General features: G+C 31.4%; 2 protein-coding genes across 3 annotated transcripts; one reads left to right on the top strand and one right to left on the bottom strand.

Annotated features, from left to right (window-relative positions):
- Positions 1-5048: 5048 nt before the first annotated feature.
- Positions 5049-9229, top strand: LOC114759413 (G-type lectin S-receptor-like serine/threonine-protein kinase At4g27290). The gene is made up of 7 exons (XM_028948590.1): positions 5049-6521; positions 6891-7034; positions 7519-7643; positions 7722-7932; positions 8050-8287; positions 8396-8546; positions 8837-9229. Exons 1-7 carry the CDS (start codon positions 5249-5251, stop codon positions 9128-9130), a joined length of 2436 nt encoding a protein of 811 aa, XP_028804423.1. The 5' UTR covers positions 5049-5248; the 3' UTR covers positions 9131-9229.
- Positions 9230-12510: 3281 nt separating this feature from the next.
- On the bottom strand, positions 12511-18174 carry LOC114759422 (receptor-like serine/threonine-protein kinase SD1-8). 2 transcript variants are annotated; one of them, XM_028948596.1, is made up of 7 exons: positions 16869-18174; positions 14283-14432; positions 14006-14196; positions 13698-13908; positions 13342-13579; positions 13110-13260; positions 12511-13021 (listed from the first exon to the last, which is right to left on the bottom strand). In XM_028948596.1, exons 1-7 carry the CDS (start codon positions 18151-18153, stop codon positions 12710-12712), a joined length of 2538 nt encoding a protein of 845 aa, XP_028804429.1. In that variant the 5' UTR covers positions 18154-18174; the 3' UTR covers positions 12511-12709. The 2 variants fall into 2 exon arrangements, with proteins under 2 accessions (XP_028804429.1, XP_028804430.1); XM_028948597.1 differs by having other exon boundaries at positions 14283-14423.
- Between the last annotated feature and the right edge of the window lie 8297 nt (positions 18175-26471).

Here is a 26471-nt window from a genome sequence, read left to right as displayed (position 1 = left end):
GATTAAAATTGAAATCTAAATGAAAGAAAATTGATTAAAGAGTTCACAATTCAGAAGAATTCTCTTTTAGAGCTTTAAACCATGTCTTTCTTGCTTCAAAAGATTTATCAAATTTTAATTTTCAACCATTAAACTTAGATTAATTAACCTATAACAAAAACCCTTCAACTAAAAGAGTTCAAAATAGAATAACAACCCTCATTAAGCTTCATTTCCATTGGAAGAGATTAACAATTATCACATTCAATTCAATGTTAAATTAACTCAAAAGATTAACATTAAATTAACTCAATTCAATGTTAAACAACTAAGTCAGGCATTAAACAATTCAAAACCAGTACAGAATTATCAATCTCAACATTCAAATCCCAAAACTACACTGCAACCGTAATGCAACAACTCTAGAATCATATTCAATCATCTAACCAAGATAATCTAAATTTAAAATTGGAATTGGAATTAAAAATGTAATTAAAAACTCCCTAGTCAATTGCTCCAAGCTCTGTCATAACTCTCTGCTCCAAGAGGAATTTCAGGTTCAGCTACTCATTGTCGAACAAACCACTCCGCTGAGCTCCTTTAATGCTTCAATCACCGTTACTGCAAATCACGAGCTGAAAAAGGACAAAGGCGACGGACTGAGAAAATGAAACAAAGAGAATGGAAGATGGAGGCCACGGCGTCAATGATGGTGACTATGAGGACGGTGAGGCTCATGATTAGAGAAGGTAAAGTGAAGGTAGAAGGTAATGGAGGTCGCTGACGATAATGAAGATTATGGCAGAGATGGAGCTTAAGGACGATGGTGTTTTTTGGAGTGTGAGTTACGATTGATGGAGGAAGAGAATGGGTCACCGGCGATAAAGGTGACGGTGGAGGCCATGTGGTCAATGGAGGACGGAAAAAATGGTAATGATGAAGGTGAATGGAAGTATGGAGTTGATGGTTCTGTTGGAGATAGTGTGACAAAAAAAACAAGTCCCACATTGCTTAAGATGTGTTTTGTCGCGTTTAATTCATCAATAACCCATAATCATGCATGCAAAATTCTTCTTCATCTTTGGGCCAATCCTATTGGCCAATTTGAAATTAATAATTTCAAATTAATAATTTCAAAGCTTAGAGGAGAAGGGTATAAATACTAACTTTTGTTTTTAGGCTAGTGAATGAGCTTAGAAGAGAAGAAAGATCTCACGCACATGATCATGAGCCACCGGAGGCAAACACAGTGAAAATTCAACGATTTCCTCCCTGCATGCGAATTAAAGGTGAACAAGCACCTTTCTAATTAGAGATTTTGACAAAAATCTGAAATTAATAATTTTAGAGCTTACCTGAACAGTCTGTTGCCTGGCTGAGTTTATCCTTACCTTCTGTTGTTCTATTTACCCTGTCTTTGCAGGAGGAGTCTGTTTAATCCTAGGGAGTGCCACTTCCTCGTTTGCTTGTAGTCGCGGAATAGCTTTTAAGGACAGCCTCCGTAAAACATAACTCGGACTAATCGTTTTCTGCAAGTACTGTTGCCAACAAGTTCTGTCCTCTCCCCTCTGGTCTTGCCGTATTCTACCTTCCTTTAGTTGAATGATGATGATTATTCAACACCTCCCCTAGTCCTAAACTTCAATGCAGTGTTTCATGCTTAATTCCTTTTTCCCCTCTCAAATCTGAGGTCCTTCTTTTGTGTTCTTAAGATTTCACTAGTACTTCATAAAGCATTATCTTGGGTCCTTGAATGCTGGTCTGTTTGGTCCATTTCTATGGTGTCTCAAATTCAACAAACTAACTAAAATGCCCTGCAATACCATTTAAAACACTATAATACCATTTATCTTAATAATAATAAAAATATGACATTTTTGCCCTTTTTATCATTAATTCATGCAATCATTCTTCATAAATATATAGTCATCAATAATGTAATTTTAATCAATAAAAACACCAAAAGGGCTAAAAAATGCATGAATTAACATGTGAATAATTGAATATCAATGGGTTGATGAACAATTAGCGTAGTTGATAAATTGTGAAAATTTTGGTATTGATTTCTAACGAGGCTTTTTAGTTGATTAGAGTTTAGTTGAATTAGGGATTGGTTTATCATTGATTGTTGATTAGGTTTAGTTGAATTAGGATTAGAAATTTTGGTTATCTTATTGTTGGATTTGGGTTTTTGTTATCAAATGATATTATAATTGGCTTTTGGAAATAAAATGTTTATGGTAATTACAATTGCTTACTACGTTTCTCTGTTTAGGTTGCTCGCTAGAAATTGGTATGTTTCATTTGGTTCAATACAGAAAGACAGTATATGAAATAGGAAAAATTATATAAAAAAGTTAAACTTCCCACAACAATTATCCAATTAGTCGTTGTAAAAAGCTAGTTAAAGTTGCCATAAAAAAGTGTTTTGTTGAGTATTTTCCACAACTGTCGTGGGAAGTCTTTCCACAACAGTTTTGTAACCAACAGCTAAATTGTTGACAGAATAGACGCTGCTCTTGAAACTATAGTGAAAAGTCCATTTTAATTGGCGTAAAAGGCTTCTTCGTTTTTTTTAACAGTAATATTGACAACTAAACTAATTATATTTAGAACTATCACGATATGTATTAACAACTAATGTTAATATGTACCACACTCTTGTCATTGACAACTAAACAAGTTATGTGAATAACTATTGCTACATGCATTAACAACTAATGTCCACCTGCATCATACACTTGTCATTGACGACTAAGCTAGTTATATTAACAACTAATGTTTACCTATACTATACATTTGTCATTAATAACTAAACTAGTTATATTAATAATTATCGTAGCATGTATTAACCATTAAACCAGTCAATAAAGGTAACTTGGTAATTTTATAATTAGATTCTTTTAGCCACAAATCTCTTAGGACTCCAGATGTATTTAATGATTTCATGAGACCTTATAATAATAATTTCTCTTGAGAGTTGAATGTAATTTTCCCAAAAGTGAGAGGGAAACCAGGTGGAAACTTTCCAGCAATTTTGAACAGAAAATTAGTACTCCTCCGATCCTTAATATAAGACTCATTTAACTAATTTGATTAGATTAAGGAAATTAGGTAAGTTAGTTAATTAGAAGAAAAGTGACACATTTTTCTTAAAACACCATAATCATCTTTCTTAATACCCCCTCTTCCTCTTCCACTTGATTATGATTGAGGGAGTATCCATAAAGATAATTTAGAGAAAATTTATAAATATAAGAAATGGGTCTTATATTTAGGACCAAAATCAACTCAAAAATTGGGTCTTATATTAAGGACCGGAGGAGTATAATAAAACCGAAAGGTATTTTAGAGTATTAATAGAATAAAGTTATCCCTCAAATATCAAAATAATTGTAAAATCACTATCAATTGACAAACATGGACGCTGATCTTTAACTTTGTATTGCCTTTGGAATAAAAGAACATGTATATCCCAAAAGTATTTGTGGAGCAGTGACCTTTTCTTTTGATACCGTGTTAGAGAGTAGCAACTGACGTCTTAAAATTTAATACTAGTAATACCATGAAGTAATTGATGTTCTTAATTTTTTTATCAACACGTGTCACATCATGCTTGGGGATTGACTGTAGGAAAAAAAATCAAGATGTGAATAAGGCGAGGGGGTTCATGATGATTTGCATGAGTTTTGGAAATAGAAAAAAAATTAGTGTTAAAATATGTTTTTTTTTTTTGCCAGCTACTGTTAAAAAGAGTTTGGAATTTGGCTTAAATTCAATTTAATTCCTTAAATTTAAAAAGCGAATTTTTTGTATCTTTATAACACTATTAGTCTCATTTAACAAAAAATACTGACTTAACAAATTTAAATATGACTCTACAATTAAACATTGACAAAACGGTACTCAAAATTTTATTTTTTAATATAATTATTTTTATATTTTAAAATTTAATCATTTAAAGAGTAGATATGTACTAAAATATAAAAAAACATTAATCACATATAAAAATGATTATATTCTTCCGATCCTAAATATAAAATCTTTTTATAGTATAATTTACATTACAAAAGGGGTCTTATATTTAGGACGGAAGGAGTATTAAAAAAATGAACTTAGACCATGTTCGATTAAATGAAACTAATAGTATTAAAATTGATAGATTCAAAATATACTTTTTAAATTTAAGAAATTAAATTCAAACTTGATGTGGATTTACAGGATCAATGTATCAATGTGCATTTGTTAGGATATTTGTTTAAAAAATTGATTTTTGTTTTATGTGAATAATTAATTAGTTGTCATTTTAAAAATAAATTACCAACATTTTATAAATAAATTATTTTCTTAAATCAGAGTTTTAATTTTAACCTCGGCTGGCTAAAAATACCTTTTAACAGTTTTTTTTTTTGTTAAAGCATAAATATGCTTGTATTAGAGACAATCCTATTCAAAATACTAAAAGTTTAACCTTTTTTTTTTTGTTAAGACATAGATAATCTTATTCGAGATGAGTACTAAATATAATCACCCCTCTCAACAGATATTTAACTCTTGATTCCTCGTGTTGCCAGGACTATTTACAAGTGGCATTTTGTCCGTGCATTTACAGATGCAGTGCCGAACAGCCATGCCTGCGCCGTTCAGCCGCCGCTATTTTGCTTTTCCGATGACGATGAGATCAGTTTTCTGTTCAAATTTGGTGGCTGTTCTTCTTTGAATTGGTATTTCTCTTACTAATTTATAAAGTCAAATTAAAATAATTATTTGAGGGAGGACGACGTGAGATGGAGATCAGTGCACTCTTCCAACAAAGTATAGCTATTCTATAGCAATTTCTTAATAATTGAAAGATAGTAAGAAGAAAAGTCAACTTGACTTTGCAGAAAGAGATAACAAAGGACTTTTTCTTCCCCCCTTAAAAATCTCAAGTAACATTAACATATGAATTCAAAGAAACTTCCGGAAGCAAGTAACAATCATATCTCCGTTGTTGACTTTTTCGCTGTTATAGAAAACCTTAAAGTTTTGGCTTAGCTTGGAAATCAGTCATTCAGAGTATAGAGTTGTTTAATTTGAGTCCCTCTCTTTCTTCACTTACCATGTTTACAGGAATCATGTCTCAAACAAGGTTTGCTTGTATTTGAACTCTTGTTGTTCCTTCCTTTTCTTTTCCTGTTTCTTGGTTGCATCTGAGGATATAAAACACTGGCATTGCTCTTTGTGGCCTTGAAATTCACATTTATGTGGGAGAAAGAAGAGGGAACATATGCAAAATCTCCTGATCTTTGTTTTTAGTTTTACTTGTATATTTTTCCTTCGTAAAACTTCATCTGCAGCAAATACCTTATCGCCAAACCAATCTCTTATAGATGGCCAAGAGCTTACTTCTGCTGGACAACTTTTTGTTCTTGGATTTTTCACACCTGGAACCTCCAAAAGTCGATATGTAGGGATATGGTATAAAAATATTACACCCCAAACTGTTGTTTGGGTTGCTAACAGGGAGAACCCATTGAATGACTCCAGTGGAGAATTTACAATTGGTGCTGATGGGAATCTTGTTCTCTTGGATGGAGAAGAGAATTTTGTCTGGTCTTCAGGTCCCTCAAGAACAATTCAAGATCCAATAGCAAAGCTGCTGGATTCTGGGAATCTTGTTTTGATTGATGGTAAAGGCGATTCTGGTAGCTATATATGGCAAAGCTTTGACCACCCTACTGATACTATGTTACCAGGCATGAGGGTTGGTTGGGATAAGAATTCAGGCCTAAACAGGTACTTGACTTCTTGGAAGGGTGAAAATGACCCATCTGAAGGAAACTTTACCTACATCTTTGATCATATTGGATTTCCTGAAATTGTGCTTCGCGAGGGAGCCATTATCAAGTTCCGGAGTGGAATTTGGAACGGTGTTGGATTAAATGGAGACATTTGGACATCATTTACAGCCTTCAAGCCAGAACTATTAGTGAATGACAACGAAGCAGTATATTGGAATGAACCAGGAGATAGACTTTCAAGGCTTGTGATGAGATATGATGGACAAGCTGAAAGATACATATGGGACACTCAAAATTCAAAGTGGACTAGTATCTATGAGGCGAGAAAAGACTTTTGTGATAATTATGGAGCTTGTGGGGACAATGGTATCTGTGATATCAATAGTATCCCTGTTTTCTGTAATTGCTTGATTGGCTTCAAATCTAAATCTCAAGAAGAATGGAATGCATTTAGTTGGTCTGGAGGATGCACTAGGAGAACACCATTAAACTGCACACAGGGTGACAAGTTTAACAAGTTAAGCTCGGTGAAATTGCCCATGTTGCTGCAATATTGGACACAAGATAATATGAGTCTTGAAGAGTGTAAGATGAAGTGCTTGGAGAACTGTTCTTGTACAGCTTATGCAAATTCTGCTCTCAATGGAGGGCCTCATGGCTGTTTGATTTGGTTTGGCAACTTGGTTGACATGAAGTTGCTTCAAACTAAAGTAGGTCCACAACAGGATCTCTATGTCAGGTTAGCCGCATCAGAAGTAGGTAAGAACTCGTTCTGCTGCATTAGTACAGCAGAAACTGCTTCCTTTACGATGTCTTTGTTTTAGTGTGAAAGAGGCAGAGGATTGGAATCTCAGCTTCCTTTTCAGTTCTGTTTGCAAACTTCAGTCTAGGCTTGTGATATTCATGTACTAAACTGTTGCAGTGACATTTTCTGCTTTAAGCTCAAGTTACATTTTCATATCCAACCATTTGATATGGGCAGCATCTTTACAGACAATATGCTCATCCACTCATATTTCTGTGTACTTTTATTGTAGATTTTCTTTTACACACACACACTACCTGTTCTTAAAGATGCATTCATGCTAATAATCACTATGGTCTTCATTTTGCTTCATGGATGTGAAGGTTCCACTTCTACTTCTAGTAAAAGGAAAGTTGCAGTGGTGGCCATATCCGTGTCTTTGGCACTGCTTGTGTTGTGTTTCATAATGTTCCTTGCTAAGAAATTTAAAGAGAAGAATATGCGGAAGATTGTGACCGCCAATTTGGGTAAGATTCTTTAGATTGCTTTTGCGTACTTATCAACCAGGATTGTGCCATCCAATAGCAACTTCATATCTCTTTTAAATCTGAATTGGGGATGTAGTTTGCTGCATAATGAACTATATGATTGTTTCAGAGATTGAGGCAAAGAGCAGATTATTGACTTAGTTCAGCGATGCTTCTCGTTATTCGTTCTGTCTTTTTAAAGAATAAGTGGAACATTGCATTGCTATTAGTATAACCAAACTGTATAGATGACCATATGGATTTTTAGGAGGGGGGAAAAAAGAGAGAGAGACCTTTTATTCTATATGCTGTAATACCAATTACCCCCCCCCCCCAAACAAAAAAATTTTTTGGCAAATCTGTAATGCTGTTAACGTCAAACAGTCAATGAATTTTAAAAAAGTTTGTCAAGGAGAATCATGAAATTTTGAGCATGGTAAGCAATTATGATAGTCTGACAGGTAATTACTTCTCCAAATTGTAGGGCAGAGAAACCATAGTGAAGAGCAAGCATCGCCTCTTTTTGATATGCTTACCATTCTGGCTGCAACCAACAATTTCTCTAAGGAGAACCAGATTGGAGAAGGTGGTTTTGGCCCTGTTTACAAGGTGATTCTTCTCTTTAAAAATACACTAACTGTTATTTTTTTAACCTTGTAAATCTTACTTATGTTCATTAAAATTTAGGGTAAGATGTCAGATGGACAAGAAATAGCTGTAAAAAGGCTATCAAGAACATCGAAACAGGGGATCAAAGAGTTTATGAATGAAGTTGGATTTGTTGCCAAATTCCAACACCGAAATCTTGTCAGGGTTTTGGGTGGATGTGTTCAAGGAGAAGAAAGAATGTTAGTCTATGAATACATGCCTAATAAAAGTTTGGACCATTTTATTTTTGGTAAGATAACCTCTGGAAAATTGTAATTTGTCATAACTAACTCTTATGTCTAATTCTCTTTTAATTTGAATGACCTTCTCTGTAACAGCTTATTGAGCTTTGACTAACTTTGCTTAGATCCTAGAGGAAGAAATCTTTTGAATTGGAGGAAGAGGTATGAAATCATTATGGGGATTGCTCGAGGACTGTTATATCTTCATCAAGATTCTAGATTAACCATCATCCACAGGGACTTGAAAACAAGTAACATTCTATTAGACAATGACTTGCTACCCAAAATTTCTGATTTTGGTTTAGCTCATATCTTTGAAGGAGATCTTTCAGCAGTAAAAGCAAAAAGTATTGTTGGGACATAGTAAGTTGTATGATGGTTTACTAATAATTTTTCCACAAGAGAGGCTAATATAATGTCTTAGTTGTGGAATAGAAAAACTAATGTCGTGTTGTGCTTGATAATGTGCAGCGGTTATATATCACCTGAATATGCAGTACATGGGCTATTCTCTCCCAAATCTGATGTATTTAGCTTTGGGGTTATAGTGCTGGAGATATTGAGTGGCATAAAAAATAGTCGTTACAGAAGTCCAGACCATTGCCATAATCTGTTGGGGCAGGTAGCATTATTTAGTTACTTGTAACTCGGCATTAAGTTTTTAAGCCATTCCTTTATTGATTTTCCTGGGAACCAACACATACATCTTGTTTCTTAAGTATTTTCTATCAATTTTTCTATGATATTATATTTGCATTTTTTTGTTCCCCTCATATTATCTGTACATCATTGTACGCTTCAAAAGAGAGCTCTTCTACAATTGATAATGAATTTGAAGAACTTTACAGAATTGCATCTAAGCATTATTTGTTGTGATTTGTTCTCCACTACTGACATTTTTGGTGCATCTAGGCATGGATACTGTGGAAAGGAGAACGACCACTGGACTTTATGGATCCAAGCTGTGACAGGACAGATATGTCAACTGAACTAATCAAATGCCTGCAAATTGGTCTCTTATGTGTGCAAAAGTTCCCTGAAGATAGACCAACTATGCTGTCTGTGGTTTTCATGTTGTCCAATGAATGTATGACGCTTCCTGAACCAAAGTTACCTGGGTTTTTTATGGAAGAGTTTGATGGTTATAGTCAGGACCACTGTAGTAGCAATGCTATGACTATTACACTTCTGGAAGCCCGAAATTAGAAACTTGTCACGGTCTTATTCTTTAAAACTTATAGTTGTAATATGCAGAATACAGAAATGTAAGGTTCAATCTTATATAAAACTATTCTTTTTTCTTCCTTTCCGGTTCCTCTGTCAAGACGGTTAGAGAAGAGCTTGGACAGTTTGGTTTAATCTCATGGAAGCCTCATTTATCAGAACGGAAAATAATTTTCTCAAAAGAAAATAACGCCAAAAAGTTGGTTTAATTAAGTAAAGATTGACCTTACTCCAATAGCTAGTTCGGAAGTGTATTTTTGCTTTCTTAAGAATCCTGATAACTATTTATGTTTCCTTATCATCTTCAATAAGTTTCAACAGTTCTAAAGGGATTTGAAACTGAAGACTCATTAGAGCTAAGACTTTGTGGAAGACTACATCAGATTTCAGTAGGATTCTTCAAGTTTTATATTTTTTTTTTTCCTTATAGGCCTGAAAGAATACTTGAAATATTCAACCAGAGCATTTGAAATGGCCATACAAACACTTCTCAGCTCATTTGAATCTTTTCCAGCCCAAAACATCGTTCACTAGCATTTTTAGAGACAATTTTGGTCACTTTCCACGTTATCACGCCTTATTTGATGTTAGATCTTCAAATTTAATATATGTATATATAGCAGGAGATGAAATCATTAGTTATGATTCTTCAAATTTAATTTTTTAGTTAATTCTCTTATCAAACAAGATTCTTCCATCCAAGAGCTACTTCTTATGCTTCATTGGCAACAGGTGGAATGTAGTTTGCTGGGAATTAGCCCAAAACAAAGAAGTTGGTTCAAAAATTTGAACCGCAGATCAGATGATTGATTTATCTGACTGATGTTTCTCTTTATTCTTTCTGTTCTTTAAGAATAACAGGAAAATGGAAGTAGGTCAGATCAAACAGATTATTTATATCTCTATTTGTTTTCATCAGCTCTTTTTTTTCTCTATAGTATGAATTTTACTTTCTTTACCTAAAACTTTTGGGAAAATTGAAAGAAGGTCAAGAAATAGTAGTAACAAGGTGATAAGGGCTCAAAACTGTTGGAAAGATAGAAGGGAAGATAAATCTAAGAAGAATAGTAAAGTAAGCATCTCACTCGATCCTTTTTCGCTGGCCAAATAAGATGGAGAATCTCCCATGGAAAAAACAGATATGCTATTCACGGGATGATTAGTTCTAGGGTGGCTAGTTTATTTATAGACTGAAATTACATTTAAATAATGAAATAAAATCAAGAAATAATCCCGAAATTTTTGGGACTGATTCCAACAGCAAAATATCAAGAAACCAGACGTTGAGATCCTCTTAACATGGATCCTTATTTGAATTGACTTCTAAAATCTCTCAACCATAATTTAAATTAAACAATTACACAAAAAAGGAATTAAATAAAGAAATGCTAATTAATTAACGTTCTGTTTCTTACCTCTTCTAAAATAAGTCAGCAGGGTTTCATATCACAAGGTTACAAAAAACCATGTAACAAGGAGAAGAATAAAAATTCATAATTGAGATCACTTTAGTTTTTCTGCATTATTCCAGAGTAACCGTCACCTCTAGTGACATTCTTGTACTAGTTTCTCTGCTACTGTTAAGTTTATAATTGCATTTTAAAAGAAATTTAAGTGCGGATTTAGGGTGGCATGAACTTTAAAATTAGTGGATTTGATGGCACTTTCTGCAATAGTTTCTTTATCAGGGGTCTGCAAAAATCCCCATCCAACCCAAGCAAAATCTGACCTGATCCAGTCCAAAAGCAATGGCCCGAAGCAAGATAAGACTAAACTGGATTGAATTGGTTTCATCAGACTAGACGTGACAGGGAATTGATTCCTCAAACCAGTTGATCTGTTGTAGTCTAGCCCAAGTTCTTTTTAAATTTTAATCTATTATTTATATAATTTTTTCAATTCTTCTATATAAGGTTTTTATCAATTCAAATAACTAAGATTTATCTAATTATCTCTTAACTTCCTAAGTGATGAGCACATGTATATATTATCTAAATTGATGAGGATTAATAAATTAAATATAACATTATTAAGAGATTGAAAGGTACTGATCAAGTATGATGAAGCTTGGATCAGCAAAATTTTATTTTCAGTACTTATTTTTTGATTGATTAATACTTTTTATCTTTAATAATTAGTTTTGTTAATTGATCAATACTTGTGTTTTATCTTTGTGCAACAGTGGATAATGAGCAAACTTCCACTGTCGACCAATTTTCCCTTTGTTGAGACCAGTTTCTATGGCTATTGTTATTGTCTTTTATTGTGATTATTGAGTTAAAATATTGCCTCACATTAAAGAAAAACCTTTTAAAAAATAGACTGGACCAAACTTCAAGCTATCATTTTCAACCTAAGGTTTTCACTAAACTAACCATCGGGTTAATAGCTAACCCAGTCTAGTCTTGTCCATACATACTCTTATCCAGTTTGTACTACCTCTAATCCTAATTATAAGAGCTAGTTGACTAATTTGAAGAGATTAAGGAAATAAGTTAAGTTAGTTATTTGCAATACATAGATATTGTTTTTTCCAAAATATTTTTACTAATCAAGTGTATTGGTTAAAATTACCGTTATTAGAAAAACTATTTTAGGAAAAAATACAAAAATATAGGAGAAAAAGTATATTAGGGTCTTATATTTAGAACTAAAATAAAAATCAAACGAGCTTATATTAAGGACCAGAGGTAATATGATGTATATGCTTGATTTGATGATGTGACTTAATCATGTTCAAGTCAGTTAAAACTTTCTCATGACGTCTGTAATTGAAATTAAAGGACATTGCCTAGGATTTTCCATAGAAACTCTATGATTTTGATTCTTTTTCAATTTCCGTGCTAATAAGAACTATACTGCTCAATCTCATGCAAAAATCACAATAGATTAATTCATCACCCATTTCTAAGTTATTAGAATACGCATTGAATAAAGAAACTATATTTTTTTAATTCAGAAAATGAAAATTTTCTGTTTCTTATTTGTCCTAAAAGGTTTTAACAATTAAGTATGACCTGTAACTGAAAATGTGGCTACAAAGAAAGTAATATAATATAATCAAATGTCAATTATAAGGTAATGGAACTAAGTAATATTACTTCTAATATTCAATATAAGAATTAAATATAAGAATTAGATAACTGATTTGTAAATATTAAAAAACTAACTAAATTAGTTATTTATAATAAATATGCGTTTATTTCCTTAAAATACTCTCTTTAGTCATGTATATTGTAACTATCCTTTAATGAAAACTCCTTTAATACGTCTAATTAATAGGGATGCTTGGAAAAATAATTATAAATTTGGAAAGCAAAACAAACCGAGGTCTTGTGTAGTTCTAACATTTAAAGGGAGTATAATTAATCAAATGCCAGTTATAGGGTACTTGAATCGAGTGTCACTATTTAGTGAAAGTATCTCTCTCATATATACACCAAAAACAAGATCAAAGATGATCTCAAGACGCCGCAACTATTACAAGCAGGAAAATTTACATGTTCTCTGCTAAATCATTTGAAGTATACAAATCTGTTTTGTGAGGCTATGCTTGTTTCTCTACCTAGCATGCAGCATTGTGACAGTAACTTCATTCACACTGTATGATTGGTCTTGCTTACTTGAAGACGTTTCTGTTTCATTAGGGTTCCTTCCCACACAAAACCCAGGGCTTTTAGGCTGTGGCATCAATACAGTTTCACTACTCAACATCAATACCACAGTGGCCATTGTTGGTCTATCTTCCGCGCGCTCTTGAACACACAGGAGCCCAACCTGCACGCATCGAAGCACTTCGGATGGCGAATATGAATCTGCAATCGATGGATCGATGAGTTCAAGTGCTTTTCCTTCTTTCCATTGACTCCATGCCTATAATGAAACAGTTGTTTTTAGCACAATATGATATGACAAAGTATTAATCATGTAACTATCTAACAACATAAACTCTTGCACATACATGTCCAAGAAGATTCAATTCATCATTTGAGTAGTAAAACCCTCTGTTCTTCCTGCCAGTTATGATCTCGAGTACTAGAACCCCAAAACTAAATACATCGGACTTTATTGAGAAGAGTCCATCCATGGCATACTCTGGAGACATGTAGCCGCTGCATAATGAAAAAAATATAAAACATGAGGTCATAACATTAGGTCTCTTAGAGAGTATTAGAGGTTGTTGAAATACTCACTATGTCCCGACAACTCTCAATGTATTTGCTTCTGTTTGATTTGTTCCAAATATTCTTGCCATCCCAAAATCTGATATCTTTGGGTTCATTTGTTCGTCGAGTAGGACATTGCTGGCCTTAAGATCCCTATGAATGATCCTAAATCTAGAATCTTGATGCAGGTAAAGAAGTCCTCTTGCAATTCCACATATGATGTAGAAACGCTTTTGCCAATTCAATATGGATCTCCTTGCTTTATCTGGAAATTAGTGGATGAAAAAGTCATGTACATGAGTAAAAATTTCATTCACAATGAATCGAGCTTGACCGTAAGAAAAATCATAACAAACAAGATACGCCATGTGTATACAACTCACCAAACAAAATGGAATCAAGGCTTCTATTCTCCATGTACTCATAAACCAGCATCTTCTCATCCATCTCAACACAACAACCGAACAACCGAACAAGATTACGATGTTGAAGTCTCGCAATTAACCTGACTTCATTCTTAAATTGTTCAGTTCCTTGCCCAGAATTTCTGGATAACCTTTTCACCGCAATTTCTTGGCCTTCCATTAATCTACCCTGGCATAAGAGCAACCATTCTGCGTTAGTTTCTTAATTCTGCTGTATGATATTGATGATGGATTCTTGAGAGATACTGGGATCAAAATCAATTTACCCTGTAAACACTACCAAAGCCTCCTTCTCCAAGCTTGTTTTCTTCAGAGAAGTTATTTGTAGCCATTGATATGGTGTTAAAATCAAACAATGGCAACTCGAGTTCATCCATCTCATCTTCACCAGAGTTTCCTCTAGTACTTGTGAAGACTGACTCATTCTTTAGAGAATCTTGACTTCTCTCAAATCCACCTGTAAAGCAAGTAAAACATTTCATCAAACCCCTCATCTGCCTATCATAACAAGAATTCACATGAGAAAAACTACTTCAGTATTACCTCTAGATTCAGACCTGCCTTTCAACATTCTTTGCAATTCCCTTCTCTTCCAGAGGAAATAGATGAGTAATCCCACTAGTACAACAGATATGGCAACTGTAATGCCTATAGCCTTCGATTCCACATTGTTCTTAGATCCACCTGCAGATTCTACGTCATTTGAGAAAAACTGATATATTAGCATATTATATACACAAACTACCTTCAATCTTTAATATAAGTTCAGTAATTAAATACGGGACAGGAAATAATTATGGGTTAATTATAATTTTAGGATATTTGAATTTATTTTGATTTATCTGTATTTTAATATTTTACTATCAGGATTAATTGTTATTATTATTTACGATAAATAGTCTTAGGATTTTGTTCTGCAGACTAGACTTGATTATTGAATCAAATTGTAGTTATCATTCTCTCTCTATTTCGGGGTTTTCTCTCCTATTCTCTATTCTCCTTGTCTCTTCTCTTCTCTTTTCTTTCTCTGATCTCTTTCTTTCCCCCTCCCATTTTACATCACCCAGTTAATTAATTTGAAAAGACTAAGAAAATTACTAAATTATATTTATCATTTTTTCAAACTAATTTACCTCACTTATAGATTGATATATAATTTAATAACACAATAAAAAAAATTTGAAGTTCAATATCTAATTTAAGTCATAAATAAAACTCGCTAGCAGACTATGAGCTCACGGCATGAAAATTACTACATACTCACAATTTGTATATAAAAGAACATTGATGCAAAAAGTGGCTTTGTGCGCCGAGGGTCTTTTCCAAAAGTAGGCATAAGAAATTAAAACCAACACTGGAATTTCTCCTAGTACCACTAGAAACAAGTGGAATCGGTTCTGTTTTTTCCATTTTTTGGCCCCACTTGTAATCAACAACTATGCAACTTGAAAAAAAAAATCAGAGTCTTCAAAAAAGACAAATAAAAAAAGATGGGCACAAATTATGCTAGTTTTGAATTTTTAGATTGTTTGATAGAAATGGCCAAATATGGAAGAGTAACTACAACCACCATAAGAATGGCTCCAAAACACTTTTTTGGGCCCCACTTAAAAAGTTAGTGAGTTGGTGTGAGTTACAAAATTGGACTTCGCCAAACTCCATTCCCATTCTTAGAATGTAGTCTGTTCAAGACATATGATGCTTTAGGTTTTATTGGTGCATGGTTCAAAAACATATTGATGCCCGTGAATTTGATATATGAATGACCAATGCAAATAGACAATTCAACCAATCTATTCAAATTTGACTAATCTTTAAATATTGCAAATTTGGATTTAATCATTTTTTTATATAGTCCCCTGTCATCCAATATTGCCACGAGATGGTAAATCCAAAAACTTACTTGAAAAGTATTCTTTTGGGTCTATCTGAAGGGCTCGCTTTCGTACTAGGCGTAAGACTTAAATCTATTTTACATTTTTTTCTCAAATTATAAGGAAATTTCTATTAATTTGGGTAGTTTCTATCTAAATAATTAAAAGAATATTTTAGTGAATAAGTTATAACTACAACTGAAACAATTATAACTACACTACATCTTACTCAATATCCAAATATGCACAAATAATAATTCATCAATTCAATAGATATGTAATTTCATCTCAAATAAAAAAATAGTATTCTTTTTATTTTTATTTTGCACCAGAGTAGAAAATCCACTCACGTTTCAACGTTATTAATTAAGAAAAGAAAAATGTGGAAATAGCCCCTCAATGTGGGTCCAGGGTTAATAATCAGGGCATTCCCAGTTATTTTCCTTCTAGAAACAAAGCAAAGGATAAGCCTCCTTCTAGTGGGCCCACAAACTTTTTAAAAGCATCTTTTTGACTTAAATCGCGTTAACAATGAAAAATGAGAAAATGTAAATTAAAACTAGCATAAAAGTATTTGGAATACCAAAAATAAATTTTATTTAAAAAATCGACTAATTAATTAAGATGATTTTAGGATTACAAATTTTTAAAAGAATCACTTACTATTTTCCATGTTGCTAAAAAATTTTACAACAAAGCTTCAAGATATAACCAAAAGCTTTGGAAAAAAAAGATATAATTCCAATTATTCCACATTTTTCCCGTTCAAAAGGGCAAAATAAAATACTTTTCTCTGACCTGCAAATAGAGAGGAATGCAAATCAAACAAGTTACGTCTCAATTCACAATTACGAAACACACCAGTAAAACCGCTCCCCCAACTAATGTTTAAAGAAAAATTATTAAAATTTAATTCAAAACTAAAAAAATAAAATTTAATTAAAAAAATAAACTGTCCAGATTAATTTTGGACCACCATATTGCCCATCTTAAAAATGTGAAAAATCAAAATAACCACATATTCTGTCCCATTTAATTTAACTGTCCATTCCGGCCCCCCCCCCAAAAAAAAAAAAAACTGTCCATTCGTTCATAATTCTTACTTCTATCAAAGTACATTAATTATAACCTAATCTATTCAATAAGATTAATCTTAATCACACAGTAGTTTCAAATATCTGAACCGAAACAGATAATAATCATCAAAACCCAGAAACATAAAATCAATCGAAGAAACAAAGGATTAAAAACATACCTACATCAGAAGCTGCTAATCTGACATACAGATCTTGGCCTCCAGCAGTATAAACCCTCATATCTATGAGTTCATCAGACCACATAACACACCCGGATCCTCCATTGGTGATATATATGTTCGCATAAGCTGTACATGAACAATTCTTCTGACACAAACCTGCACACTCAACTAGATTCATACTTTTATTAACAAACACCGAGGTTGTATCCGGCAACTTCACGTTCTGCACCTTCAAGAACTTATCAGTCCCACAATCTAACTTTGTGTCCCTCACACATCCATCGGACCCATCTCTCAGATTCCAAGCTTGAATGTTCTTAGGACTGAATCCTCTCGTGCAAGTACAAACTGGTGAAGCGTTTGTATCACATATCCCATAAGGGCCACATTCTTTGTAGTTATCGCATTGGTCTTTCGGAGCAATCCAAAATTGGGTCCAAACTTGGTTATCTGGTACCCAGGTTAAGCGTTGAAGCTCACCATCTGGGGTTACAGTGAGTCTGGAATACAATGGATGGCTTCCAATTTTGAATGTGTAGTATACTTGGTGTTCATCCTCGTAGAAATCGAACTCGATCGTGTCTGTCCCTGATTTCATTTCCGGAACCCCACTAAATCTTACACCATTCCAAGGTCCACTTCTGTACAATTTTGTCTTATTGTTCCATAGGAAAATCTCTGGGAGGCCATGGAAATCGAGCTTGAAGGAGATAACGCCTGTGGATGGATCTTCTTTTGAGCTCCATGAAGTTATATGCCTCTCTATTTTTGTGTCGAAGTTATAAAGAAGCTTCATGCCTGGCAAGAGCGTGTCTGTGGGGTAATCGAAGCTATGCCATAAGGAATTCGAGGCAGATACAGAAGATTCTCTGATAACCAGATTCCCTGAATCGAGAATCTGAAGAACCGGGTTTTTCGCAGAGATGGTTTGGTTTGATGACCATATGGGTTTTCCTGTTCGATCCACAATCTCCATGTTTCCTTTGTTTCCGATCTTCAGAAACCCATTTGAATCCTCAAGCGGGTTGTCTCTGTTTGCGACCCAAACCACTGTAAGATCTGAAATGTTCTTGTACCAGATTCCTAGGTAGTATCTTGATTTATCTAGAGAGAAGAAACCCAGAACGAAAGTCTGCTTGGCCGATAAGAGTGTGTCGTTGGTTTTGAGAGATTGGGTTGAATTCAAGGTATCAGAAGAGAATGAAATTGCAGGGAAGAAAGAGAGGAAAGTGATGAAGAAGAACCAGAAAAGGAAGAAGAGGAGGTTCTTGAAACCTCCCATAATGTCTGGTTTTGCTGAACAGGAAAGAAGTGAGACTTTAGATTGTTAAAGGCGGTTTTAGTAGTTGGATTTCATTTATGTATGAAGCCAGCTTCCGCTTTAATTCTTCTATCGCGGCTACTTTCCACAGCTGAATTTGACGGTTGGACCGTTTGAAGTTGATTAATGATGATTGTTTTGGGAAACTTAAAAGAAAGTCTCAATTGAAAATTTTCTTTGTAAGAAGGATCCCGTAAGTTTTTGTATTCAGAAAGTATCGATACCGGAGCCACGCAAATCTTGCACACGCCAAACACGTTGATTTAGGGTGTGTTTGGGTGACACCCCAAACCATGGTTTGGGGTGTCAATCACCCAAACACCCCCTCTAAAAACCAAAACCATGGTTTTGGGCCAAAACCATGGTTTTGGAAAAAGCAAAATTTTTTTGCTTTTGGAGAAAAAAGGGAGAGTGTGAGAGCCTATATGATATGTATCTTGTTATGTTTTTTATAAACATATTTAATCTTATATTTTATAAATATATATACACATTAATTATTTATTAATTATATTATCTTATGTATTATTAATTATGTTGGTAAAAATATATTATTAACAATTTTATTCCTTCAAATTAAAATATATCATAAAATCTATTTTTTCTGTAATTATCATATTAACTTATGTCTTTTTTTTTAGTAATTTGTATATATAAAAAGTGCTTCTGATAACAACTATCCAAACACTCTCACTTCTCAGAATCACTTTTTTATAAAATCTATTTTTCACAGAATCCATTCTCCCCAGAATCTATTCTCCAGAATCACTTTTTCAAACCACGGTTTGGTTTCATCCAAACACACCCTTAGTTAGATCCTTCTATCACCAATACAATTTAATGGAAGATTTTTCCCAATTTTACAATTTATTATTTTTTAAATAGATAAAAATGTAATTTTAATTCTAATCTTATTTCTAATATGTAATTTTATCTTTGATTTTTTGGTGCAATTTTAGCTGTGAGAAATAAAATTGTATCAAAAATCAGGAGTAAAATTGTTTTTTAAAAAAAATCAAGAGTAAAATTACATATGAAAAATAAGATCAAAATTAAAATCACATTACAAAAAATATTAGGAGTAAAATTACATTGAAAAAAGATCAGAATTAAAACTACACTTTTAGTTTTTACCCTTTTTTAAATTTTAATTTTATTAAATAATTCATTCAAGGGAAAATTGCTGAAAAGTTCTTATTGCAAACTTTATTTTCCAAGAGTACCAAATTTGTTTAAGCATCCAGATACAGCTCGCCTTCAATTGGGTGTAACGTAACTTGAGTTGTTTGTAAAATAACAGATATTTACACAAAATTAAAAATATATTATATACAATTAAAGAAAAGTTGTGTCCATTCAAAGAGTGCGAAGAATAAATTTTGTAATAGGGGAATTTCTAGTAATTTTTCCTTCATTCTTTTGTACTCTTAGGCGACGATTTTCCCTTTCAAACTGAGAAAAGAAAAAGAGAAAAATAACCGGCCATATTTATTTCATTTGTGCCTCAAGCCAATTTTCTCATTATTTCCTCTCTCAACGGTCCTTTTGATTTGGTAGTTCGATTTTGATCGTTGGATCGTTTGATGTTTAGGGATATTTGTTTTACTAGTTTTTTTATTTTAATGTTTTATCAAAAAATTTTGCCAAATTAATTTTTTATCATTTCATTAAAAAAAATAATACATTCAAACCATCTAAATTTAATCTAAATTATTAAAAAAAGAAAAAAGAGGGAAACATAACCATCTATATTTAGCTTGAGTGAAAATAATTTAATATCTCACTTAAATTTTGATTTTAGTTTTGTGAATGCAAGAAATAGAATTAATATAATTTTTAATTCCTTAAGTTTGTTCTTATTTTAATTTTGATCATTCTAATAGTAAAATAGTCCATGTATTTATAAAATTATAGGGTCTAATATTTTAAATAAAAAAAACTTGAAAGATCAAATCTTATTGTTTGGAACTTGAGAAATCAAAACTAAAATAAAAACAAATTTAAAAAACTAAAAATTATATTAACCCAAAAAAATAGCCACCTCTATTGGTGTGTCAGGATATGCTCTCGAATTTAAATTTTTTTAAATCACTTCAATATTTATTTTTTTTTCTTTTACACACATCCAACTACCTGCAATTGAACCATGACAAGATTATTCAAACGTTAATTTTTTTCTTTTAATCTCCTTTATAAGTAACTTTTAATAGGAATCCAGCAAATTTTAAAAAATTATTTTACCCATATTAAATAATTTTAAAAGAAGTTTTACGTTTTCTTGCATGTATATTAAATATGAGGGGGGCTACAACAGACCGCTACATGATAAATATCTGTACTTTTTAATTTTTAATTTAATACCTATGTATTGTTTTAACCAAATCTTTAACTTTGCTCAAATAGCATTATTAACATGCCATCATATCAAAGTTACATGAGTTCATGGTGCTAACAAAATGAAATTATAAAATTTAGTTAAGGAAAAAACACATTGGTACCAAGTAAAAATTAAAAATTTATAAGAATGGAAAATGATTTTCCTTGTATATAATGTTGTAGGAATTAATTTTTAGGGAAAAAGACAATAAATACACTAGAAATTGTTAAAGAACAATCAGTATGGATGAATTTCAAAATTTCAATTCAGACTCCTTATAGTCTTTTGGAATTTTTAAATTTTGGCAAATTACGCAAATGTCATTTACTTTTTTCTCCCCTTAAATATTGCCAACTTAATACCTTTTGCCAGTTTTCAGCCGCTAGAGCTCTGCCAACAACCTCACCAGTGGCCAACTACCTGAACTTTGGCAACATGTCACCAGAATTCTTTTTTAAATATTTTCACAAGAGCTCTTATAACTACTATTTCTTATGTATTAACTATTCTTCTTTAATTATTGACTACATTTGTTTTTAGAACTCCAATAATTACTTTTGCTTAGGTACTAACTACTCTAATATTGTAATTGACTACTTTCATTTTTAAAAATTTAGTGACAACTCTTGCTTAGCTATTGACTATTTTAATTTTACTATTGACTATTTTTGTTTCAAAAATTCAAAAAATACAATAGTCAATGGTTATATAAAAGTAATCATCAAAATTTTGAAAACAAAAATAGTCAATAACTATATGAAAGTAGTCATTAAGAGTAAGAGTGATATTGTTTATAATATTTTAAAATTTTAAAATATTACAAGGAATCTGATTTGAAATTTTAAAATCTACCCATCCTTTTTTGTTGTATTTTTGAGGATATTTTAATATTTTTTTGTTGTAATTTTTATGAATTGAGGTGTTAACAAGCAGGAGTACGACCAAATTTTATCCTTTGCTGGGCTCAATGTGTCGGTGGGGCCTGTATGACCTCGTATGTTAAGTGGGGCCGGGCAATTTCCACTAAACAAACAATCGCAGTGGAGAACAAGAAAAGAAAGAGAAGGCGGCACATAGAATCCAAATTTGCAAAGAACAACTTTTAGTTGGTTTAGGTGTGCAAGAAAGAAAGTAGAACAAATCGACAACGACGATGCTTTCTCGTTTAAGTCAACATTCCCTGTTCTGCTTTTTTCTTGTTTGAATTATGCATAGTCCAATATTCTAAAAAAGACAATATATATTGGTGGGATACTGACCCAACATGTGTAATTCCCTGAAATTCAATTCTCACAGATTTGATCATTTTAATTTTCCTCACGCGTCGATTGTATGACATCGTCATCTTCTAGATTTTATGTTTAAAAAATCAACAAATCAATTATCAATCAATTAATAGAATAATGAAAAAAAAACTATATCTGGTCCTTAATATAAGAGCTAATTGACTAATTTAAATATATTAAAAAAATTTGTTAAGTTATTTATTTGTAATAAATAGGTATTATTTTTTCTAAGATACCCTTACTAATCATATATACATTAGCTAAAATTATTATTTCATTAAACATTTAACATGTGCAACTACTATAATCATTATTTGGAAAAAAAAGATAAATATGAGAAACAAAGTAGATTAGAGTTTTATATTTAGAATTAAACTAAAATTTAAACCCGTTCCTATATTAAGGACTGAAGGTAGTATTTTTTTTGAAAAGTCCTCTAATAATTAAGTCCTAAAAAACGTGTTAGCCTTTATTTCTGTTAAACAAATAAGCTATAATATATTTATTTAGCTTAAATATTTTAATTTATTAATTTATGCAATATAAAATATTAAATGTGATTTAAAAATATATATAGTGAGATTTTTAAAACTTACCGGAAATAGAAAATATTAATTTATTTTTATTTATTTAGTATTTCTACACATATGTCAGAATATTTTTTATCCTTAAAATGAGTCACCTTAGCTCATTAAATTAATTATATGACTGCACAATTTTACTACTAATTTATTGTTATGTATAATGTTATTTTTTGAAAAAGTATATATATTAAATATGAAAGAAGTTATAAATTTATTAAATTTTAATACGAAAAAGATTTTTTTTATTATAATAAAATATAGTAAAAAAATAACTTAGGAGTTTTACGTGATAGACACATTACTTTTTTTATTTTCCAGAATTACAAGCTCTTTTTTAAAAAAAATATATTAATAAAGAAACAAGCAACTCACCTGATTTTTTTAGTCTGATTTTTGGTGAACTGGTCCTAATTAACTTGAATTGGATTGCGCTGTTGATGAATATTTTTCTCATATGCACAAATAAATCAAACCCTGGCGATAGAATTATTAAGGGTTGATGGACATTTTTTCTGTCTTTAAACTATTTTTACAGGAGTATTGAATATTCAAAATTAATGTCTAAAAAATTGGATATTGAAAATTATCAAGTGACACAATATTAGCCTCAAACTCAAAAAACCATAGCAATGTCCCCCTTTTGTTAAAACGGGGCAAACACCGATTATCAAGTCTGGGCCGCACAATCAATAAATGTATGTTTTCGTCTGAAAGGCAAGGGAGATATTGTTATGCTGGTTAAAAAAAAGAAAAAAAGATATTGTTATATTTTTTTAAAATTTAAAGCCAACATTGTACCCACTTGATAAATTAGGAGTACTTCTATCAAAATACTGCCTCCAGTCCAAAATATAAAAATTCTTTTACAAAAAAATTTTAGTCCGAGATATAAAAGGTTTACAGGATAAATAATTATAGGTTTTCACTTTTACCCTTTTACTATAAAGAGAAAAAAAGAGTTTTAAATGCGTGAGAGAGATGAGAGAATTTTTTCCAATCGTATTCTCCAAGGGTAAAAATAGGTAACTTTTAGGGGAAATTACGTACAGGTTCCAAGAAAGAAAATTTATTCATCTAAGGTCTCACAAAATATCAAAATTACTAGTAGGTCCCAAAAAACCTTAGATTATTATATTCTAATTGTAAAATAACATCATTACCTCTCAAATTCTCAATTCACATTTTCTCTACCATTGGGATTAACAACCTTAGCAGTGACTATTAACAACCCAATGAGAAGGTGTTAACAACCTAAGTAGTATCCGCTGACAACTTTTTTTATAGGATCACGTAATCTCCACATAAAAATAAATTATAACCAATAAGTATAATACAACAACTTTAACACTGAAATAGGAAGCTTTTCAAAACCATTAAGAACTTTAACTAAACCCAATAGGATTATAGTAAAATTTTAATGCGGACATATATTAACAACCTCAACGATAAGTATTAATAACTCAAAGAAAGCTGTTGACAACCTAGGCAGTGTCTATTAACAACTGATTCTATAGGATAATATAACCTCTACATAAGATTAAATTATAACTAAATAGTATAATATAACAATTACATAAGATCAACTTTAACACTACTTAGTTATAATTTAGTTAGTTATAGTTGTTAGAGGTTATATTATCTTATAAAGTCAGTTATTAATAGACATTGTCAAGATTGTCAACAGCTCTTCTTGGGTTATTAATATTCACTGTTGAGGTTGTCAATAGATTTCTGTATTAAAATTTTGCTATAATTCTATTGAATTTAGTTAAAGTTCTTAATGGTTTTGAAAAGCTTTCTATTTCAGTGTTAAAGTTATTGTATTATACTATTTGGTTGTAATTTACTCTTATGTGGAGGTTATGTGATCCTATAAAGTAAGTTGTCAACAGATACTATTTAAGTTGTCAACACCTTCTCATTGGGTTGTTAATAGTCGCTGCTAAAGTTGTCAATCGTAATGTGTAAATGCAAAAAAAAATAAAAAATAAAAAATATTTAAAAAATAAAAAAAATATTTATTAAATTAAATTAAATAATATTTTATTATTATTAAATTAAAAAAAAAGAAACAGCTTTCCGTGGAAAGCTGGGAGTATTTGACAAAAGGAAGAAATTGGGGGAGTAGCATTTAATGAAAGATGGAAAAAATGGAATAAGGTAGTTGGATGGTGGAGGGAAAAAAGAATAAAAGGGAGTGGGGAGACCGAAGAGAGTGAGAGAATGGAATAGAAAGAGTGGGAGAACAGAAGGAAAGAGTGGGAAGAGCTGCTGAAGGTCAGGACAAGTTTTGAAGATCATTTAGGTACACAAAACTATTTCTTGTTGTCAAATTTTCTTTATGAATATTTCCTATATATTTAGAAATTTATATTTTTAGTATTATTATAATGTTTAGAGAAAATTTTACTGTTTGGGTATAGAGTAAATATGGAGTTTTGACAATATATGACCGTAGAAATTTAAAGATCCATTATTAATGAATTTTAATCGGTTTATTTTTGTTTAATGATTATTTTGAGAATTTTAAACTAAGATTTTAGTTGAAAAGTTTGTTATTTAGACTTGTAATATGTTTTTACCGATTAAATTTGAGTTAAATAATTTATTTGAGTTATTTAATATATTATTGAGGTTTTAGTCGGTTTAAATATTGAATAAGTTAAATATATATTTTTGAAATAATTTTTGAAGGCTTGAAAAATTATAAATTGAGAATTTTGTGAAATTAAATAAAGGTACAGTTTGTTTATAATTAAAAATATATATACTTTTGTTAAATTTAAATAGCCTTATATGTAAATTATTTTTCAAAATAATATCTATTATAAATGCCTGGGAGAGTTAATATATTTATGTAATTTTGGTTTAGAGGGTAGTTTTAGAATTTTAGAGTAGCTTTAGAGTAGTTCTGAATTTTTATTAATAAATATTTATGTGCAATTTTGTAGACTTGAGAATTTTGGATTGAGAATTTTGTGAAATTAAATAAAGGTACAGTTTGTTTATAATTAAAAATATATATATACTTTTGTTAAATTTAAATAGCCTTATATGTAAATTATTTTTCAAAATAATATCTATTATACATGCCTAGATTTGGGAGAGTTAATATATTTATGTAATTTTGGTTTAGAAGGTAGTTTTAGAATTTTAGAGTAGCTTTAGAGTAGTTCTGAGTTTTTATTAATAAATATTTATGTGCAATTTTGTAGACTTGAGAATTTTGGAGTAATCTTTGTGTGAATATTTGTAAGCTAAAGAATACCAGGTAACTCTGAAAATTCTTTCTTGTATACATGAATTGTGTATGATTATATTGTGGATTTACTAATTATTATATTCCTGAAATATAATATTATGATTTTTGTAAAATAAATGTTTTGGTATGTTACATGATTTTATTAAGATATGTTGCTAGTAATTATGATCAATATTTAAATATATTAATAGCTATGAAATTATCATGAATTGCTATTAAATGGTACATGAGTTTTATTGCTATCTTATTTTTAATATATTTGAGGAAGTATTTATGATGTAACATTGTTGGCATCTGACATGCATTGTTGGGCTAAGGATAGAAGGAGATTGCATGGATATAAAATTACCACGTGGTATGCCATCACTCGGTGCACAGTGGATGACACTTGTCAGGGCCCATTCTTCCATGTTTTCCTTTGGCCGGGAATTCATTGGAGTTGTGGGACATATGACACCTCCCTATTCACAAAGGAGGGGAGCCATAGTCCGAGCTTGAGCTCTGTATCTTTGGCCGGATATATCTCTTGTATCGGTGAGCTTGGAATAATTCAGTAAAATGGATTAGTTCCTATCGGACCATGTGTTAGCTTATGGCTCCAGTCAGCGGTATAAGGGTGGACGGTGATATAAGGGAGGTAGCATATTGCATTATTTTTGGATATATTAGAAAAATGATATTGGTATATTGTTGGAAAAAAAATGAAATTGAATTGGATGTCTCAAATCCGTGATTTTTAATATATTTATATACACACATATAAACGGATT

Source organism: Neltuma alba, unplaced genomic scaffold (assembly GCF_004799145.2).
Source record: "Neltuma alba isolate B1F8T4 unplaced genomic scaffold, ASM479914v2 tig00010842_pilon, whole genome shotgun sequence".
Taxonomy (NCBI): Eukaryota; Viridiplantae; Streptophyta; class Magnoliopsida; order Fabales; family Fabaceae; genus Neltuma; species Neltuma alba.
Note: the sequence above shows the minus strand (reverse complement) of the source record. Positions and strands in the feature narration are given on the sequence as shown.

What these genes read in the sequence shown, in the direction of transcription:
- LOC114759422 (XM_028948596.1), bottom strand. Translation starts at nt 18,153, where the DNA reads ATGGGAGGTTTCAAGAACCTCCTCTTCTTCCTTTTCTGGTTCTTCTTC. An exon ending in GCTTTGGTAGTGTTTACAGG is followed by an intron (nt 13,909 to 14,005) that starts GTAAATTGATTT and finishes CTCTTATGCCAG; the next exon opens with GGTAGATTAATGGAAGGCCA. An exon ending in AATTGAATCTTCTTGGACAT is followed by an intron (nt 13,022 to 13,109) that starts GTATGTGCAAGA and finishes GTTTCATTATAG; the next exon opens with GCATGGAGTCAATGGAAAGA.
- LOC114759413 (XM_028948590.1), top strand. Translation starts at nt 5,249, where the DNA reads ATGCAAAATCTCCTGATCTTTGTTTTTAGTTTTACTTGTATATTTTTC. An exon ending in TTTGGACCATTTTATTTTTG is followed by an intron (nt 7,933 to 8,049) that starts GTAAGATAACCT and finishes AACTTTGCTTAG; the next exon opens with ATCCTAGAGGAAGAAATCTT. An exon ending in AAAAGTATTGTTGGGACATA is followed by an intron (nt 8,288 to 8,395) that starts GTAAGTTGTATG and finishes GATAATGTGCAG; the next exon opens with CGGTTATATATCACCTGAAT.